Consider the following 22293-nt stretch of genomic DNA (forward strand, 5'->3'; position numbering starts at 1 on the left):
CAGGCGCTACTTACCCTCGCTACGCTACTGAGCAGCGGACCACTTTTATGGTTGCAGAGGCAGAACACAAACTAATCTCTGGCCCCCATCTCAAGCCCTTTGCTGATACTGTCTTAGCCATATATAGGTAAGGTCATAGCCTCAGTGGTCCACCCCATTGTGCTGCCTAAACTATACAGGTCTCTCCTAGAAATGAACAAAGGCACAAGCTTTGCACTTCAAGAGCCTTCTCTTCTGTCCCCAGAGGAAATGGCCCAAGCTCTGCTGTCAAAGTACTTAACATAAATACAGTGGTACCTCGCAATCCGAACTTAATCCATTCCAGAACCCCATTCGAGTTCCAAAATAATTTTTCCCATTATAAATAATAGAAACTGGATTAATCTGTTCCTTGGTCACACAAACTCAGATTTTCAAAAAAATTTAACAGTAAACACACAGAGACAGCAAGATCGGGCCTTCCTGGAAGAGAACGCAAGATCAGTCTCCCACCGGCAGAGACAGCAAGATCGAGCCCCCACCGGCAGAGACAGCAAGATCGGGCCCCCACCGGCAGAGACAGCAAGATTGGCAAAGGCTACTGCAAGTGGATGGAGTAAAAAATCAATCCACTTGTACCTGTTCTATACCACTCAGGATTTTGTAGACTTCAATCACATTTTTTCCCCTCAGTTGTCTCTTTTCCAAGCTGAAGAACCCTAATCTCTTTAGTCTTTCTTCATACAAGAGAAATTTCACCCCCTTTATCATCATGGTCACTCTTTGAACTTTTTCTAATTCAGCTTTTTTGAAACAGCAACCAGAATTGAATGGAAGACTCAAGGTGAGGTTGAACTATGGAGCAATACAGAGGCATAATATTCTTAGTCTTATTAACCATACCTTTTCTACTAATTCCTAGCATCTTGTTTGTTTTTTTTGGCCACTGCCACATACTGGGTGGAAGGTTTCAGCATTTTGTCTACGATGACACCTAGATCTTTTTCTTGGGCGCCTAGCATCTAGTAACTATGATTTGATTATTTTTACCCAATGGGCATCATTTTGAATAATTCCATCTGCCATCTGGATGCCCAGTCTTCCAGTTTCCTAAGATCTTCCTACAATTTTCACAGTCTGCATGCATTTGAACAGTTTAGTGTCATCTGCAAATTTAATCACCTCACTCATTATTCCAATTTCTAGATCATTTATAAATATATTAAATAGCACTGGTTCCAATACAGATCCCTCAGCACTCAACTACCCTCTTCCATTGAGAAAAATGGACATTTAACTCTACCCTCTGTTTTCTGTCCAATAACCAAATCTTAATCCAGAACAAAACATTGCCTCCTATCCCATGACTCTTTAATTTTTCTCAGGAGCCATTGAGGAGCGTCAAAAACTTTCTGAAAATCTAGATGTCAACCGGCTCACCTTTATCCACATGTTTATCCACACTTTCAAAGATATGAAGCAAATTGGTGAGGCAAGACCTCCCTTAGTTGAACCCATGCTGACTCTATCCCATTAAACCATGTTTGTCTACGTGTTCCACAATTTTATTTTTTAGAATGGTTTCAACTATTTTTCCTGACACTGAAGTCAAGCTCACCAGTCTGTAATTTTCCAGATCATCCCTGAAACCCTTTTTAAAAATCAGTGTAACATTAGCCACCCTCCAATCTTCAGGTATTACAGAAGATTTTAGCGATAGGTTATAAATCACAAACAGCAGATCAGCAATTTCATGTTTGAGGTTGGTTCTGATAGAATTTTATAAAAGTCCACCTTTTTTTTAATGGGACTTATATCTGACCACTAGGTGACACCCTTGAACAAAGGTCATAACTCCCTTCCCCTAGCAGCTATGAACATTAGGGATATAAAGCTAGAAAATGTTCATTTTGTGTCATGTCTGGGAATGTTTGAGATTTTTGGTTTGGTTTTTGATTCTGTTGTCATGGGAGTAATATCATTAATAATGCATGCTCTTTCCAAAAAAGCACACACTATTGACAGCTTAAGAAAAAACATGAAATTTCATGTTTTTCTTAAGAACATAAGAATAGCCTTACTGGGTCAGACCAATGGTCCATCAAGCCCAGTAGCCTGTTCTTACGGTGGCCAATCCAGGTCCCTAATACCTAGCCAAAACCCAAGGAGTAGCAATATCCCATGCTACCGATCCAGGACATAAGAACATAAGCAGTGCCTCTGCCGGGTCAGACCATAGGTCCATCCTGCCCGGCAGTCCGCTCCCGCGGCGGCCCAAACAGGTCACGACCTGTCTGAATCACCAGAAGGGGCTCCCTTGCCACCTTGGTTTCTCATTGAAGTCCTATCTTCCCATCGTAGTCCTAACCCTCCGGTCTTGCACATGCACGACCTGTTGGGTTTCTATACTTATTACCTGGTTAGCTTTCTATACCTGTGTTACATCCCAGCACCTCTCTCAGTATCCCACGATCCCTTTATCCCTCAGGAATCCGTCCAATCCCTGTTTGAATCCCTGTACCGTACTCTGCCTGATCACTTCCTCCGGTAGCGCATTCCAAGTGTCCACGACCCTTTGGGTGAAAAAAAACTTCCTTGCATTTGTTTTGAACCTATCTCCCTTCAGTTTCTCCGAATGCCCCCTCGTACTTGTTGTCCCCTTCAGTCTGAAGAATCTGTCCCTATCCACCCTCTCTATGCCCCTCATGATCTTGAAGGTCTCTATCATATCTCCCCTGAGCCTCCTTTTTTCCAGAGAGAAGAGCCCCAGCCTATCCAACCTCTCGGCGTATGGGCAGTGTTCCAGCCCTTTTACCAGTTTCATTGCTCTCCTTTGGACTCTCTCAAGTACCGCCATGTCCTTCTTGAGGTGTGGCGACTAGGACAAGCAGTGGCTTCCCCATGTCTTTCTCAATAACAGACTATGGACTTTTCTTCCAGGAAATTGTCCAAACCTTTCTTAAAACCAGCTCTTACCACAACTGGCAACGCAATCCAGAGCTTAACTATTCTCCGAGTGAAAAAATATTTCCTTCTAATGGTTTTAAAAATATTTCCCTGTAACTTCATCGAGTGTCCCCTAGTCTTTGTAATTTTTGACAGAGTGGAAAATCGATCCACTTGTACCCGTTCTACTCCACTCAGGATTGTGTAGACTTCAATCAAATCTCCCCTCAACCATCTCTTTTCCAAGCTGAAGAATCTTAACCTCTTTAGTCTTTCCTCATGCTTGTTTTCCAGGGACATGAGATATGTCATTGACCTTTCCTATAATGTTTCAAATGATTTGACATCCCTGGTGAACGCTGCTTATGCAGGATCCCTAGTAAAACCAGGGAACAGAAGGCCCTATATAGGAATCAAACTTGGGGGTTTCATACAGTGGTACAAAGTACTTAATATAGTAGGTGAGCCACCGATCTGGCCTCTAGTTTTTCTGTTTAAGAGGGTGATGTCTTTGTCACATATTGAGGTAAATAAGAGGGTGACTGCCTTCCTCCTGATAACATCATTCCTGAAATAGAAAATAACTGAGAAAGGTCGCTCACCCAGCTGTAATAGTACTGGGTTTTCCTCTCTGCTGACAGGTGTCATGAAATCTACCAGCTATGTGCTACCAGGCCAAGTGTCCACAAACAAAATGTGAGAACATCATTTTTTCACATCATTCTACTGCAGCCTAATACCCCAAATCATTTTTAATTCAGAGGATGTTAGATGACATAGTTCAACAGCTCCTAAAGATTAGTTTAAGCTTGAGTCTGCTACCAGGCGTCCATTTGTTTTTTTTCTGCATGGTGTCCTGACACTAAATGACCAGCTTAATGTGTGTGACAGGGACTGTGCACTGCTCTCACCAGTCTGCCTAACAGTGAGTAATCGAAGTGCATAGAAGTAAAGAACACTCATGGTCATACAGGATCTATATCTATCTACCTATATCAAGAGATCTATAGAACCAAAATACAGCCAGGACTTCCAATTCCTGGCATAGATTTGCCAAAGGAATAGATTTAGTCCTGATTTCTGAAAGGTTTATGAGATAACTGTGTGTATCTGTGCATGAATCCCCATACATCCCACATAACTTTTGGGTTTGGCATCCAATCCACACAACACATTTTCAGATATGCGGTTGAGATTTGCATATATGAGCAAACCTGGGGTTGCAAATCCCAGAAAGTAGCCTTCATTTATTCTTTAATGAGACTGGACTGTGATTACCAGTCGCCTACTCGTCCTCTTTCTTCCTATATGATTGAGTTCCAGTCCTGGATTTTTATTTCCTATCATAATTTATTATATACTAGAGTGTACTGGTGTGGGAGTCAAATTTTTTTTTTTTTAATGGATTAAAACATTTCACAACATGGAGTTAATTTGGCAATGCCTTTCTCCTCACTCTTGTCTAATCCAGTTTCCTCTCCTCTTCCCTATCCTGCTCCGTATGCCCTCCTTCCTAATTTGCTTGCTGCCTGTGATCTGTATTGTCCCTTGCTCACACTGCTCTTTTCACCAGCTACTCTTTCCCACGCAGAAAGCTCCACGAGTTGTACAACACAAAATGCATCTATTAATTCACCTACTTTGCTCCATCTCTGGCAGACTGTAGCAGCTTGCCATGGCAACCGGCAAAGATTCAGAGGAGGAACAAGTTGTCCCAGATGAAGGTGACGAAAGCGATGTGAGGGCGGTTCAGGCCCACTATCTCCGCAGCCCTTCTCCCAGCCGGTGAGTCTGGATTTGTAGCAGGGGATGGACCAGATACCATCCTAATGCATGGCAGAAATGATCCAGCTGCTTCTTAATGGTTTGCTTTCAGCTCTGTGCTGGACGCCACTGTTCAACTACTGCAACATTTTACTGTTCACTGGCAACATTCCAAATTCAGATCTGGGGATATAAATATCAGCAATGCTTAGAGAAAGCACATGAACTCTAGGCCTAGGGATCTGCATTTATTAGAATTGACATTCCCCATATCATTTCATGTCGTCGGCAAATAAAAATGAGCAGAAAAACACATGAAAGTTTGTGTTGTGTCCAAAAGAGTGTGATCACAAAAGAGGTACATTATTTGCAAACAATGCATGTTCTTTCAGAAGAGTGTGCGCATGCGTTGAGAATCGTGTGTGTGTGAATAGTGTGCGCATGCGTGAGCCATCGTACATGAGTGAATAGTGTGCGCATGCGTGAGCCATCGTGCGTGTGTAAATAGTGTGCGCATGCGTGAGCCATCTTGCGTATGTGAATAGTGTGTGCATGGAGTGCCATCGTGCGTGTGTGAATAGTGTGCGCATACGTGAGCCATCGTGCATGTGTGAATAGTGTGCACATACGTGAGCCATCATGCGTGTGTGAATAGTGTGCATATGCGTCAGCCATCGTGCGTGTGTGAATAGTTTGCGCATGCGTGAGCCATCAGGCGTGTGTGAATAGTGTGCGCATGCGTAAGCCATCGTGCGAGTGTGAATAGTGTGCACATGCCTCAGCCATCATGCATGTGTGAATAGTGTGCATATGGTGAGCCATCGTGCGTGTGTGAATAGTGTGCGCATGCGTGAGCCATCGTGCGTGTGTGAATAGTGTGCGCATACGTGAGCCATCGTGCGTGTGTGAATAGTGTGCGCATATGTGAGCCATTGTAAATGAATAGTGTGTGCATGCATGAGCCATCGTGCGTGTGTGAATAGTGTGCGCATGCGTGTGCCATCGTGTGTGTGTGAATAGTGTGCATATGTGTGAGCCATGCATGTGTGAATAGTGTGTGCATGCGTGAGCCATCGTGCGTGTGTGAATAGTGTGCACATGGTGAGCCATCGTGAGTATGTGAATAGTGTGCGCATGCGTGAGCCATCGTGCGTGTGTGAATAGTGTGCGCATGGTGAGCCATCGTGCGTGTGTGAATAGTGTGCATATGCGTGAGCCATCGTGCGCGTGTTAATAGTGTGTGCATGCGTGAGCCATCGTGCGTGTGTGAATAGTGTGCATATGCGTGAGCCATCGTGCGCGTGTTAATAGTGTGTGCATGCGTGAGCCATCGTGCACGTGTGAATAGTGTGCGCATGCGTGAGCCATCGTGCGTGTGTGATTAGAGTTTGAATGTGCATACTGTCTAAAAAGTGAGCACTCCTTCTGAGAGTGTTCACTGTTTGCAAAATGTATTTGATATACTGCAAATTTTCCAAAGAAATCTAAGTGGTTAACATTGCTTCCATAATGACAAAAAAAAAAACAACAATTTTGCAGAAACATGGAAAATAATGACATGAAATATTTTGGGCTGCCTACCCCAAATAAACTTACTGGATATTCACTGCCTTAGTGAAGGCAGATGGGATAAGGAAAAGTATGGCTAAGACAGCACAACCTAGTTTCAAGTTTATTTAAAATTTATTATACCGCTTAATCAAGTTTCTACAATTATAATAAAAATATATATAACATACAAAGATTAAAACAGGGGTTAAAACATAACTTTAAAGGGGGAAATTAGTACTTAAAACAAAAAAGAAGACTTAGACCATGGACAAACCCAAAAACATGAGGGAAAAAAGGTAAGAATTATAATATGCGGAAAAAGAAACAAATAAGGAAAGAACAGTGGGAGGGGTTAGACTGAAAAAAGTGTAATTTAGCCCTTACAAGGGCAGTTATGATTTGAAAGCTTCAAGGAATAAGAATGTCTTTAGTTCTGTCTTAAAATGACTCCGAGATGTTTCTGTGCGTAGGTGAGGTTTAACGTGGATAAGTGTAAGGTGATGCATGTCGGTAATAAAAATCTTATACAAGAATACCGGATGTCCGGGGTAGTACTTGGAGAGACCTCCCAGGAAAGAGACTTAGGAGTACTGGTCGACAAGTCAATGAAGCCGACCGCGCAATGCGAGGCAGCGGCGAAAAGGGTGAACAGAACGCTAGGAAAGATTAAGAAGGGGATCACAAACAGATTGGAGAAGGTTATTATGCCGCTGTACTGGGCCATGCTACGCCCCCACCTGGAATACTGCGTCCAGCACTGGTCGCCGTACATGAAGAAGGACACGATATTACTCGAAAGGGTCCAGAGAAGAGCGACTAAAATGATTAAGGGGCTGGAGAATTTGCCGTACAGTGAGAGATTAGAGAAACTGGGCCTCTTCTCCCTTGAAAAGAGGAGACTGAGAGGGGACATGATCGAAACATTCAAAATACTGAAGGGAATAGACTTAGTAGATAAAGACAGGTTGTTCACCCTCTCCAAGGTAGAGAGAATGAAAGGGCACTCTCTAAAGTTAAAAGGTGATAAGATTCTTTACAAACGTAAGGAAGTTCTTCTTCCCCCAGAGAGTGGTAGAAAACTGGAACGCTGTTCCGGAGGCTGTTATAGGGGAAAACACCATCCAGGGATTCAAGACAAAGTTAGACAAGTTCCTGCTGAACCAGAACATACGCAGGTAAGGCTAGTCTCAGTGAGGGCACTGGTCTTTGACCTAAGGGCCGCTGTGTGTGCAGACTGCTGGGCACGATGGACCCAGCAGCGGCAATTCTTATGTTCTTATGCAGTTACTGCAAAAATGTTTGATCTCAAGGTGTTGATATGCTTTAGGGATGGAAAAGAGAGAAGATTCTGGGTCATGGATCTAAGAGATTTGGAGGGGTTATATGGAATAAGAGCTGAGGTAGCCAGCTTTGTACCAGTGGTGGGCTACACCTTCCTAGAAATAAAATGGGTCGCTGCTGGCAGCTTGATAGCAATCAAGTGCTGCTTAGTAAGTCCACAGGGACCTGAGAGGTCAGATATTAGAACAGTGTCTCTCAAACTTTTTTAGCTCTAGCACATTAAACGGAGGAAATGTTTTTCATGGCACATTATAATTGAAATTATAAAATTATAAAACCAACAAAAAATTACATTTGAGAGTTCGTCCTTTAAGCTATGGATGGGTAATTGTAACAACAGTGAAACTAAAGTAGATAGAATAGAATTGCTAATCAATGCGATGGGTGTGCATGTTTTTGTGTGCAAATTAATTCAAAACGCGGCTTGATTGTCGACAAGCAAATATGCATTTCATCTTCCATCATCTGGAGTCGTTCTCTTTTGATTTAATTTCTGTCAGAGCTGAAAATCCAAGATACGAAGATCCAAATGGTAACAAAGCCTTGATTGCTTTGTTGCTCAATTTAGGATAACTACTACATTAAAAAAATAAAAAACCCCAACTAAAATTACTTGCCGTTAGTTTTCAAGGACCAATCACGTCAAAGAATAATGCTTGTATGGGCGGTTGAATCCTTACACACGGATGCTCATAACATTGACAGATTCTTGCATACACAACATACATGTTATCTATTCTAGTGTACGATACTTATGAGGGGAATTTTTAAAAATAAAGTAAACTTCTGGAATCTCTTGTGGCACACCCGGAATCTCTTCGGGGCACACCATCTTTGCCGTGGCACACAGTTTGAGAGACACTGCATTAGAGTAAACATCTTTTGCTAATTGTGGAAGCAGTTTAGGCTTATTATAAAACTTAGTGGAAAGACATGGGGGAGTCCAGGTATGGTTTGTAGTATAACATATTCTATGGTCATCTAACTAGGATAGCAGAGAAATGCTGAGGTAATCTGCATGCAGTGGCAGTTACAACCCTAAATAGTGGTAGTACAAAAGCATCAGCCATGCAAGAAGGCATCGAGATAACTAGCAGTACAGAGCAATACTTCCTCTAAGGAATGGCCGAGTGCATGCAAAAAAATTTTTCTTTAAATGACAAGTTCTACATTTTTTTTTCATGTGAGCAACTAGTTCTAAAAACCAGATTTGCAAGTATTTGTGAGCGGCCATGTAAAATCTGTGAGTGATGAGCAATTGCTCATACGTTCTAGGAGCAAGTGCTCTGCTTAGAGGGAACATAGTCACAGCAAGCTTCTAAATAGGTGCTGGAGTAATCTGCATGGCGTGACCATGGTTAAAATCCAAATCTGCATTAGCACAGGGGAGGCTGGATGTTTTGGATATGAATCATGGCTATGGAGGCGCTTTACGATGCCTAAAGCCACTTCCGGCATTACCTATGCTTACAGTGGCGATAGGAGTTGTAAAGCGCCTCCGCAACTGTGATGCAGGCACCGTTTCCTTTAGGTGCCTACATTTTTTTAAATAAAACAAAATTACTAATTTTTAAATGGCATTTTCTGCTTAATTCAGGTGCCGGTAGGGTGCCATTTATAGAACATGGGCCTTAGTCTCTAAATGTTAATCTTGTAAGAATCAGACAGGAAGGGGACAGGATATGCAAAGACCGGCAGTGTGGCACATTTTGGATATTCAAAACCCTGAAACACCAGCTGTACAAAAAATGCAAGGAAAGGGTTGTGTTAATACACAGAGGAAAAGCCTCAGAACCCCGTTAGGAAGAAACCCTCCACCAACTAGAGAGGGTAAATCACTTCATAGGCACAAAGACTTCCAGTATTAATTTTTTTTAAAAATTGTGCATAAACAGTGTCAGTATAGCTATTGCTAGCAATCAGCATTTTCAGTTGGCATAGCTAATGTCAGCAAAGGCCTATGGGAAATTATATCAATCTGACTCTAGCATGTGAATGCAGATAGACCCTGAGTGCAGGTAGACGGTTTCATATACAGTAGCCCTAAAAGGTTTCATATGGCCCTAAAAGACGGTTTCAAATAGCCCTGATTAAATCATGATTACAAACCAACTTGTAGCTAAAAGGTGTTAATGTCTGAGGAGGATGCTTAGGACAATGGGTCCAGGTGCACAGATAACTAAAGTTAATCAGAAACTATTGTCAGAGACATACTGGAAATCACATATGACTGCAGCCTATTCTTTTCCTGTCTAGCATGTTTAAGTTCTATTAAATTCTGTATTTTAGAATAAATTTCCAAACTATAAAATCCCCCTCGCAGCATCACCCCTCTCTCTTGGTTGTTGGCTCTGGTCTCTCTTGTCTATCCTGTTAGCTTGAGGCATCACCCTCCCCACCCCCCTTTTTCTCTCTTTCTTTGGCTCTCCCTGGAACTTCACGCTTCTCGGTCTCTTTTTATCTCTGGACTCTGTAAGGCAGGGAAACTGCTTTGCTCTCTCCTTAATTGTAATGCTTAATTGTAATGCTTTTCTGTAAGACTATTTCTATAATATATTCTTTATGCCATCACCTCTGGCTGTGCTTCTTACTTGAGTCTACTTCCTGGTGAATCTTCGGTGAGGGAACTGAACCTTGGACCTGGCGCTTTGTAAGGGACGCCTCTCACGTAACCCCTACAACCTAATATTGTGGGGGCCACTATCAAACCCCACCTCACCTTGTGGGGGACCTGACACTACAATCCTTACAAACAGTTCAATATATCTTTTGCTTAGATGAATAACCTTAACAAGTCACTTATCTTTTAGTGTGTGAAGCTAGATGTATTCATAGCCCGTCCAACCAACGATGGCCAACTTTTTGCCTTATGGCTGCATCAGGGAAAGGCAGGACTAAAGATAACATTGGCACACTTCGATACATGTGTTGCAGCAGCCCATCTTAGCATAGGTTGTTCACAGTTTCAGCGCATTACACCAATTTTTGTATAATCTGCATTAGCTTCCAGTTGAGGAGCAAGGCTGCCATGGGTCGTTTCTGACAGCTATTTTGACTGCAGAACCAGCTGTGACAAGAACAACTAGGGATTGTTTTTTGCTCAGAAAATTCCAAACAGTTTAAAGGTAGGCCCAGGGTGGGCCTTCAGGTGGTGGGTAGTGGAAGGTAAGGAGAGGGCACAGAGAGTGATCGAGGTGGGCGGGGGAAGATAGGAGCAGGAGCCACCAAGAGTGATTGCGGAGGGAAGGGAGGTTCGGTTTCAATTTCAGCCAAAACCAAACTGCAAATTTTGGTTGCTAATTCAGTTTTTAGTTGCTGGTCTCAGTTTCAAAACTGAGCATCCCGGATTCAGTCAGCCTCTAATCCCCTGACCCCCATCCATAATCTACAGCATCTACCAGTCTTGCAATGTTTCAGGTACTGGAATGCATCTGGCGGCAGTCTTCCAGACACCTCACAGGTAATTTTGATGTGAGCAGAACTATTTCTATCACTAGACGAACCTAGGCAGTCACCTAGAGGCCATCAGAATTTGGGGGTGGGCGGCAGCAAAAGAGTCAGTAGAGCTGGCAGAGATGACCATACCCCGTCAGAAGAGAGAACTGAATCAGCCAGAGTTTATTCTTTGGTTCTCTGTTGCTCTTCCTCCTTTTCCTCAAGGGTGGCAACATGAGCACATTCCAAACACAGTCAGCACATCCTAATGTTAGCCTTGAGGAAAGGAGGTAAAGAGGTATTTGTGGGTAAGTGAGGCAGACATAAGGTTGATTTGCCTAGGGCATGAAGTCTAGAGATGCAAATGGCACCGTTAACAGGATGGATGTTTTTCTGGAAAGATATCAGTCTCCTAATGTGATCAACATGTCTATGCCATGTTAAACAGGAGCAGAAGCTATGGTCTTTATTTTTAGTATGAAATTATTTAGGGACTTAAGTCATCATAAACCAAGAGCTGTATTTGGTTTATAACTGTAAAGTTACAGCTTGTAGCATGAGTTATGGAAGATTTTTCTATCACATACACAAAATGGGAGAAACCCTTTATAAGTCAGGCTGTGGGAATGAATGATTTGTAGCAACTCATCTAAATCCTGCTACACAGACGCCCCCCAGTGGACAACATGAAGATTGATTGCCAGAGGAAGCTCATCTCTGCACTGTAAGATACAGTGCGTTTTCACTATTCACTGGGGTTAGGAAGTATGAATACTGAATACAGAACCATTGATCCTATGGGAAAAAAGAAGTTAGGCTCTTGTGCGACCCTGTTTACTGTACACTTTTGCTATCTAACACCATAAATTCGTCATTTTGTGTACTTTTCTTGTAAAGATCAGCTTGTTTATTATTTTCTAAATTTTATGCATGAACAGTATTTTATTTACTTTTTAAAAAAACCAAAACAAAACACCATTCTTTTGGTATAACTATACTCGCACACAGCTCTATGAATATCTTCATTCTCATGGGAATACACTGTGAATGACCGTGAATATACGAAAATGCCCATGAAAAGGACCTGGGTGTGCTGATAGACAGAACCCTGAAGCCGTCGGCACAATGCGCAGCAGCGGCAAAGAAGGCAAATAGAATGTTGGGCATGATAAAGAAAGGAATCTCGAGTAGATCGGAGAAAGTTATAATGCCGCTTTATAGGGCAATGGTCAGACCACACTTGGAATACTGCGTCCAACATTGGTCTCCCTACCTAAAGAAGGATATAAAACTGCTGGAGAGGGTGCAGAGACGAGCAACAAAACTGGTGAAGGGTATGGAGAAACTGGAATACGAGGACAGACTTATAACACTAGGATTGTTCTCCCTTGAGAAAAGGAGACTGCGTGGGGATATGATCGAGACCTTCAAAATACTGAAAGGAATCGACAAAATAGAGCAGAGAAGATTATTTACATTGTCCAATTTGACACGGACTAGAGGACATGTAATGAAGCTAAGGGGGGACAGGTTCAGGACTAATGTCAGGAAGTTCTGCTTCACTCAGAGAGTGGTTGACACCTGGAATGCTCTCCCAGAGGAGATTATTGCGGAATCTACCGTCCTAGGCTTCAAGAGCAAACTAGATGCATATCTCCTTAAGAGAGGCATATAAGGATATGGTGGAATATAAATTACGCCAGGTGTACACCTGGCAGGGCCTCCGCGTGTGCGGATCGCCGGACTTGATGGACCGAAGGTCTGATCCGGAGAAGGCAGTTCTTATGTTCTTATGTTCTTAATAGTAAAATGGGTTATTCTTTTTATTTTGAATGAATAAGCGAATCCATGAATACAGAACACACAGATAATGAGAACACACTGTACACACTTAACCCCCTACTACCATAAACTCCACTGGCTTCCCTTGGAAGCTAGAGTGCAGTTCAAGTTTGCCTGCCTCTGTTTCAAATCCATTCTTGGCTTGGCCCCCATATACTTGGTTCCCCATTTTATCTTAGATTGTTCAACCAGACCCACACGCAGAATTCATCTGTTTAACCATCCAACACTAAAGGCCTGCCGTTTCAAAAGATACCTGAACAGAACACTTGCCTTCCAAGCAGGTCAACTAAATGATTGGCTGGGCAATATTATCTCACACTCCTCATCCTACCTAATTTTCAGAAAATTATTAAAAACAAACCTGTTTAACCAATTTGTATCCTAAGACCTCTTATGCCCGACCTCTCGTTTCCAAGATCTCTTATGCCTTCCTCGGTATCCTGCTTATCTATATACATTGTACCTATATATTGTACCTATATCCTGCTTACCTTTTTAAATTGTATCTATTTCGCTGATTGTACCTATTCGCTGATTGTCCAGCCCTTCTTTGCTGTAAACCGCCTCAAACTACTACAGCTTTGGCGGTATATAAGAATAAAATTATTATTATTATTACTAGCTGATGCCCCAGCGTTGCACGGGTATTTAATTATAGCAATAACACTGTAAATGGATTCAAATAAAGATACTTTATAGTGGCGAATGAAATTATTTTTTTACAGCTTAATAAAAAGTACAATATTCAAATTATAATGTGAAATATTTGACAAAATGAATACAATACAACTAACGCAAAACGTGATTATAAACAACATTTTTAGTTTCACCTCCTGGAGCAAGAACATATAAATTCTTGGGTGAAGCCACCCTTGAGCAAGCAACATAGAGTTGTGGGCCGCAAGACCCCCAGAACATATCACCCCAGGTAGTGAGGGATCTGCATACCAAGTTTCTTTCAAATCAGTCAAGCCGTTTTTGAATTACTGTGAGAATGGCAGCTTTTTACATTTTTTCCATTGACATGAATGGGTGAAATCTGATTTTCTGTTTGTAGCTCTGCCCACGTGTGCAGGTGGGCTGCGAGACCCCCAGAACATATCACCCCAGGTAGTGAGGGATCTGCATACCAAGTTTCGTTCAAATCGGTCAAGCCGTTTTTGAATTACTGTGAGAATGGCAGCTTTTTACATTTTTTCCATTGACATGAATGGGTGAAATCTGATTTTCTGTTTGTAGCTCTGCCCACGTGTGCAGGTGGGCCGCGAGACCCCCAGAACATATCACCCCAGGTAGTGAGGGATCTGCATACCAAGTTTCGTTCAAATCGGTCAAGCCGTTTTTGAATTACTGTGAGAATGGCAGCTTTTTACATTTTTTCCATTGACATGAATGGGTGAAATCTGATTTTATGTTTGTAGCTCCGCCCACGTGTGCAGGTGGGCCGCGAGACCCCCAGAACATATCACCCCAGGTAGTGAGGGATCTGCATACCAAGGTTCGTTCAAATCGGTCAAGCCGTTTTTGCATGATCACGGCACATACACACATACATACCTACGATTTTATATATATAGATTAAAACCACTTTATATATATATATATATATATATATATATATATATATTATTTAGTCAGGGACATTCCATCCTTACTTCTTTTTTTTTTTTTATTTGTAGTATACAGTACTGAGTTACTCAAAAAGTCATGTTTAAACATAAATATATTTATCACGGTTTAAGTTTATAAACAAAAAGTAAGCAACAAAATAAAATGCCATTTATTTTTTAAATGAAAACCAACATAACAATGTTTTCAAGGGGTTTTTTTTTTGTTTTTTGTTTTTTTGCAAGTCCACAAACACAAATAACGTTAATAATAAATTTAAAAAGTAGTAACGTTTCTTTCTCTTTTTTTTTTAATTCTTTATTCATTTTTAAAATTGCATCAAGTGTTATATATATTCAATCACATTAACAATAACTATATCACTTAGAAGCTATCATTGGTACATTACATAAACTCTTATCCCTCCCCCCTCCCACCCTTCCCTACCATATATTCCATTATCATATAGAATATGTAATAATAACATATCCCCCTCCCTACACAATTAAACTGATAATTTTAAAGGAAATACTTTCAACTAATCCATACAATATTTTGTTAATGGTTTCCACACATTCTGAAATTTCCTGAAATATCCCCGTTGTAATGCAATAAATCTTTCCATTTTATAGATATGGCATAAAGAGTTCCACCAAAAGTTATCATTTAATCTTCTCCAATCCTTCCAATTATATGTAATTTGCTAAATGGCAACACCAGTCATTATAAGTAACAATTTATTGTTGTTTGCAGAAATCTGACTTTTTGCTCTCATTTCCATACCAAATATTATAGTATCATAGGATAATGCCACTGGGTTATCTAATAAATTATTAATTTGGTCCCAAATTGATTTCCAAAAATTCATAATAAATGGGCAATGAAACAATAAATGATCTAACGTTTCTTTCTCAATATCTAGGTTTACCATATGGCTTCCAGAAAAAGGAGGACGGATTGAGACATCCAGGTTTTATTTTTAATGAAAGCAATGGAAGTAAGGAGGATGGACTGAGACATCTGGGTTTTACTTCCATTGTGGAAGTAACACCCAGATGTCTCAATTTGTCCTCCTTTTTCTAGAGCCATATGGAAATCCTATCAATATCCAACCCAGGAGTTCTCAACCCAGTCCTCAAAACACACCCAGCCAGTCAGGTTTTCAAGATATTTACAATGAAGAGCACGCACTAGCTCCATTGTGCGCAAATCTATCTCATGCATATTTATTTTGGGTATCCTGAAAAACTGGCTAGGTATGTCCCAAGGACTGGGCTGAGATCCATTGATCCAACCTGACAGCGTTCGTGGGTGTTTCATAATCATTTACGTCATTTCAAAACTCAGTGAATGTACGTCTCAAAAGCTGATTTCTGATAACTGGGGGAAGGCAGTAGAACTTCAACTGTATGAGAAGCTGATAATTGAGTTGAGAGGAAACAAGGCTGAATATGCTGCCAAATGGTTGAGTTTATAGTGGGATGTTTGTTGAGCAATTATCTATTTTGTGGTTGTTATTCAAATAGAGTTGACTTCCTAATGGAATAAGTCTGCTTGGTTTACCCCTAATACATATTGGTTGCTGTATCAGTAATAGTAGATGTGGTACTAATATCTTTTTCTGTGCTTATATGAGTAATTACACTTTGTGGACGCCTGGGATGGGACTGTGAACTGAGACCAGAAGCTAAATTAAACAAAGCTAAGTGAACCATTTTTGGTTATTATTTATAGGTTAAATTATTTAAGAAATGAAAACGGAAATTTAACATAAAATAATAAAAATGAAAAAGTATAATTGATCCATTGACGAACTGAGGTATGAAACCACCCACTATGAGTGAATACTGAGTGGGAAGGTGGCCTTGCTGAGGATCGAATTGCTTCTAAAAATACTGGAGTGAATGAGGTGTGAAGATATATGATTTACATGCTATATATACTGGGGTTTGTAAAGTAGATTTGAAGCATTAACCCCCTCTTCTACGAAACTGCGCTAGCAGTTTCTAGCGCGGGGAGCTGCGCTGCTCCCCATGCTCATTGAGTTCCCATGAGTATCAGGAACAACGCGGATCCCTACGCTAGAAACTGCTAGCGCAGTTTCAAAGAAGAGGAGGTAAATCTCTATAAAATTCCAATGCGAATGTCACTATGAGTGTAGTTCTCTCAGTTATCACTTTTAGTGAGTTTTCCCAAAAATTTGTTATGTTTACCGTATTTTTCACTCCATAAGATGCACTTTTTCCACCCCCTCTTATGGAGCGAATACCCCCCATAGGCAGCCCCCCCCCGGTACCTTTTTTTAAAGTCCCCTTTCCACGCTCCTGCCTGTCTCCCTTGCCAGATGGCTCTTCTTCAGTTCGGGCAGAGCAGCTCAGAAGGCAGGCGCGTGCTGTCCATGTTCCTGCCTGGTCTGGTGCCACTCCCCAATTGGCTGCAGTCAGTTCTCGCGACTCGGTGACAAAGTCTCTACTTTTTCTATGAGAAGAGTAAGCCATCCTGGCCTCCCATCCGATCAGTTCCCCCCAAATTTGTTAAATTCATATTCATTTTTTTCCCATTTCCACTGGTCCCATAGGTGTAGAGCTCTCTCATTTCTTTCCCAAGGAAATACTCGTATATTGAGCTCTAATTATTGGTGGTAAACTTTCCATTGGTATTGACAAAATCTCTTTCAAATACAATAAAACCTTGGTTTGCAAGAATAATTCGTTCCAGAAGCTTGCTTGTAATCCAAAGCACTCATATATCAAATCGAATTTCCCTATAGGAAATAATGGAAACTCAGATGATTCGTTCCACAACCCAAAAACTTTAATACAAAATACTATACGTACTTGTATTGCAAGACCTCGCTCGTTTAGAACAGTCTAGAACAGTCTCTACACGCTTGCAGCATCAGAGAGAGAAGAACTATCGACTCAGTTGTGATGTGCGTATACTGCATGTACTTGTATTGCAAGACATTGCTTGTATATCAAGTTAAAATTTAATAAAATGTTTTGCTTGTTTTGCAAAACACTTGCAAACCAAGTTACTTGCAATCCAAGGTTTTACTGTATCTCTGAACCATTTCTACCCCAGGAATTAATGGAGATTTAGGAAAGTTATTGTTCATTATATTCTGATGTCTGCTTTCATTCCCATAATTCATTTTTGTAAAAATTCATTTTATTATCCCCTTCCTTTACAAAGCCACACTGGCATTTTTAGCGCCAGCCGTGGTGATAACAGCTCTGACACTCATTGAGTTCCTATGAGCGTCTGAGCTGTTACCGCTGTGATCGGCGCTAAAAACGCTAGCGCTGTTTTATAAAGGAGGGGGTATGTGTTTTAATAATGCATTTCTTGGATTTTATATTAATATTGTCACACATGCCTTAAATGTTAATAATATATAGAGAGAAACTGGATTCATTTCTAAAAGTCTCTGTAAATTAAACATTAAAAAAAAATGCACTGCCTCCCTAGGACTAGGATCACATCAGTATATAGAGATAATCATGAGCACTGACACTTGACTTTAACTGGTACTGCAATTTAACTAACACCGTTGAATACACTTTTGCTGAATGATAATGCTGGTGATGTACCATTTAAAGTTAGGCTAATTTTTAAACACATATTTTATGTATTTAGCAGCTAAGAATTGCTACTAAGAAGGTAATTCTGTAGGGAAACACTTATTTTTAAGCACTAAGAATATATTTATTTGGAACTGATTCTATAAATCAGGGGTGAACAACCTTTATACACAGAAAGCCACATGAATGTCAATTCTATTCATAATGAGCTACACAAGGAAAATTAAGAAATGCATCATATACTTCTGGCAAAGTTCTGTGCAACTGCACAGCACAGAATTTGTGCAGGATTCCCCATCAGCGTAGAATTCTGTACACACTGTGCAGACTTACTGTCCTATTGATCTGACAACCACCCCTCTCCTGTGCGGGTCTAGCCTCACTCCGCCCAATCCCCCTCCATATGATCTGACATATCTGGGGGCCTACCATAGCAGCAGTAGTAGTGACAGCTAGCTGGCCAGCAGGAGCAGGCTGCTTGTGGTTGGCTCCACCAGTGCCTTCCCTCTGCCATATCACTTCCTGTAGATGAATGGTCTCAAACAGCCTGTTCACAGTGCTGCCTGTGCTGGTCAACTGGCTACCACTGATGCTGCTGCTTTGGAAGGCCCACAGGTATGTTGGATCACAAGGATGGGGTGGTCAGTTGGAGAGAAGCCAGACCTACATGGGGGAGGGGACATGTATGTTGGAGCATAAGTTGGGGGGAAGGAGGGCACATGGATACTAAATCCACTGGAGGAGGGGAGGGGACATGGATACTGGACTCCGAGTGGGGGGGGGGGGAGGAGAGGAGGATATGGATGCTAGACCTACAAGGGGGGGGGGAGGGATGGGGACATTGATGGTGGACCCATAAGTGGAGGGGGAAGGGCAAGGGAAGAGAGAAAGTGACCCAGACCAGAAAGGGGTGTGAAAAGAAAGGAAGAGATGCTTGGCCATGGAGAGAGGGAGAGATAAATGACAGACCATAGGGAGTAGGGAGTGGGGAAAGGATTCAGGCTGTGAGTGAGAGAATTGTTTGGGTGGGGGTGGGGTTAGGTGAGGGGATGGTAGAAAGAGAGAAGAAGAGAGAGTGACCAAGACCAGAAAGGGGGTGGGAAGGGAGGAAGAGATCCTTAGCCATTGGAGAGAGGGAGAGAGAGATACCAGACCATGGGGGCCAGGGAAGGGATTCAGGGTACAAGTGAGAGAAGAGTAGGATTTAGAGGGAGACAGAATTGAAGTTGGAGTGAGCGAGGGAACTGAGGAGGCTGGAATTTGAGAAAACAAAAGGCAGGCAAGAATTTCAGCCCTTAGGGTGGGGAAATTCTATGCAAAACACAAATAAACTGCAGAATTTTGAAATATTGTGTGCAGAACTTTCAAACAGTTTGCACAAAATTATCTAATTCTTTGCACAGAATTCCACCAGGACTATCTAATTCATTGCCAACAAAACTCAATGTGATGACTGAATGAATAGTTCCAGACTGGTCTGTTATCATATACTGTACATCTGATTTTACAAACAGTTGCTAACTCTCTCAAACAAGTTTTGTCCCCTTATCCTATCCTTCAAAGGTTCCACTAACAACAAACTCTGACTAATGACATTTGTGTGGGCTGTTTTCTGTACATACTTCCCATGGTCTTGAGAGCTGCAGGTTGCCCAGCCCCTGCTATATAGTAAGGTCATATGTATCTATATTTAAGGCACAAGCAATTACCTTGTTCATAGAGTCGGTGTAAATGCTTGCACATAGATTGTTTTCATGTATAATTGTGTACCCTGCCTGTGCTCCATGTAGACACCCATTTGCAAAGTACATGCTATCGAAGATTGGCGCATATGTAATGAATAGCGCCTAGCTGGAATGTGGTCATTTATGCCAGAATTCTGGAGTTCATGCACATTCTTGATGCCTAGATGTATAAATATTGGCCATGCCTTTGCCCCTCACAAAGCCTAGCCATTTCCTTTATGGGCAAACCTTGGTCATTTAGCGAGTTCTGCATTTGCCATCAGCTTTGAATATCTAGCCTTGGAGGGAATGTAATAGTCTGTGCTGAAGCAGTGTGCTATGCCTCTTCACCCCACCCACCCTCTTCACCAGTTGGGTGGCAACAACAGTTCTACCACTGCACCCCATCTTTGGAAATTCACTCTTTGCCTCTCAAGGGCGTGCATTCTGTCAAGGTGCAATCTGCAATTGTTGCAAAAACCCTGACGATTCTGTATATAGAAATCCACGTCACCCCTTTACTGCTCTTGAGATAAATATTGCATGAGTGCACAATATGAAGTTGATTTTTAATGTCTATTGACCAATAGGTGTTCCGTGATATCAGACACATTCACTGAAAGCATCTTCATGGAGCCAATTCACCTCTCATCAGCTATGGCTGCTAAACAAATCATCAATGAAGGTAAGTTTGCATTCTCCTTGAGTCATAGCATTGATTTTACAAGTGGGTCATAAAGGTCTAATTTCTTCTTCATCCCAGGTCAACTTTGATGTAGGTCCACTTGTTCCTACATTGTTGGCTAAAAGTCAGGGGACTGTTTTGGTTACTGTATGGTCCTTGGATGGTCAAGTTTCTTCTTTGGGTAAAGCTCTTTATTTTAAGTTTTATCAAGTGCAAAATTTGAGACCCTAACTGAATACAAGCTTTTGTTCTACCTCTCCTGGATTATTGCAATGGGCTGAATGTAGGTCTCACTGTGCAGCTCATGCATACACTTAGCATATAATGGACGCATTAGCATTTAGCACGCGCTAAAACGGCTAGTGCACCTTAGTAAAAGGACCCCTTAATTTGTCCTGAATGCAGCAGCTAGAATAATTTTAGGTCAGCCTAGATGGACTCCTGCTATCTGTATGTTATAGCAGGTGAATTAGCTACCAGTTGGAGCGAGGGCCAAGTTTAAGGTCCTATCATCGGTATGCCTTATTTTGCAAGCTGGCAAGCCTAGTTATGTAATGCTGGACTATTGTGGTGTGTTTTGAGATGAAACTGCAATGTTGTGGCAAGGCCATGTTGTTGGTTCCTTCTGTTGAACATATTGGGAAGTTTGTTGATCATGCTAGAGCATTTTCTATGATTGAGTAAGACCTTTAGAATCTTGCTGTTTGCACTTCTTGACATTGCTGAAGAATTGGTTATTTGTATAGCTAGGCTTTATGATAATGTATTGTTGTTATTTTACTGTATACCACATTGGGCTGCCTTATGCTGGGACTGCAGGATATAATGTAAATAAATATATTTTCATTCAGGATAACCTTAGTACTGTTAAAACTGAGAAAACTAAGCATCAGTCAGACCTGGTATACAACATATTGCATCTGATTGATTCCATTATAGTATTTATTATTATTTCTTCAGATTGGCCCAGGAGGGCCTTAGGCACCTGGGCCAACCAGAGTCATAGGCCTCTCTTCCAGTACATTCTGTGATGTGTTGGGAGTGGCCTAAGATTCCAATTGGTCAGATGCCTTAGGCCATCCCATGATGCATCAGGAAGCGACAGGCCTGCCATTCAGTGAAGGCGGGTCTGCCGGTCGGCCGGATGAAGCATCCGGCCAGCCAACTTAAAACAAGGTACTTTGGGGTCCGGGTGGGCTTGGGGGGGATTCCGGCAGGAGGGACTGGGCATCCCTTCTGCTGATGTTCTTTGGAGGGGGGAGGTTCTAGCAGGAGGGACTGAGCATCCCTCCTGCCAGGGGATGTCTTGGGGGCTGGAGGAATAGGGCACTCCTCCTACCGTGGACATTCAAGGGTGGGAGGGTGGCTTCAGGGTTCCGGCAGGAGGGACTGGGCATCCCTCCTGCCTGCCAGTATTTTTTTTGGGGGGAGGGGTTGTCCCTGACAAGGAGACTCCCTTGTCATGATCAGTTCAGCGGCCACGTCTATTTGAAATGTGGGCCAACATTTTGCTGTCCTATATTTCAGGCGCTTATAACAGCCCTAGGGAGATGCCTAGGGCCACCTAAGCTCACCTAAGGCCACTTTTGGGTGAAACCACACCCATGCCTAGCTTTGGGCGAGTGTAGGCAGCCCTACACGCCTCCCTAGGCTCATGAAGACGCTTACAATGTAGGCAGCTTGCCTCAGGATGTTGTTTTTAAAAAACATGTGTCCCGATTGGATGGTTAGATGCCTACTGCCGCCTACAATTGGAATGCCTTTTATAGAATTTGCCCCATAATGTACAGACATTTCATATGTCACAGTAACATCATCTCAGAAGGTGTAC

General features: G+C 41.9%; 2 protein-coding genes across 2 annotated transcripts in view; one reads left to right on the forward strand and one right to left on the reverse strand.

The window, feature by feature from the left end:
- Window positions 1–4617, reverse strand: part of GPA33 (glycoprotein A33) — a 96284-nt gene extending 91667 nt beyond the window's left edge. The window contains exon 1 of the mRNA XM_033941617.1: window positions 4566–4617. Within this exon, the coding sequence (XP_033797508.1) occupies window positions 4566–4602 (37 nt within the window). The 5' untranslated portion in view covers window positions 4603–4617. The remainder of the gene's footprint in view (window positions 1–4565) is intronic.
- The window catches only part of DUSP27 (dual specificity phosphatase 27, atypical), a 51290-nt gene that overhangs the window by 1402 nt on the left and 27595 nt on the right, over window positions 1–22293 (forward strand). The window contains 2 exon segments of the mRNA XM_033941613.1: window positions 4585–4710; window positions 20368–20462. Coding sequence (XP_033797504.1) covers window positions 4601–4710; window positions 20368–20462 — 205 coding nt within the window. The 5' untranslated portion in view covers window positions 4585–4600.

This window comes from Geotrypetes seraphini, chromosome 4 (genome assembly GCF_902459505.1).
Source record: "Geotrypetes seraphini chromosome 4, aGeoSer1.1, whole genome shotgun sequence".
Lineage (NCBI taxonomy): Eukaryota > Metazoa > Chordata > Amphibia > Gymnophiona > Dermophiidae > Geotrypetes > Geotrypetes seraphini.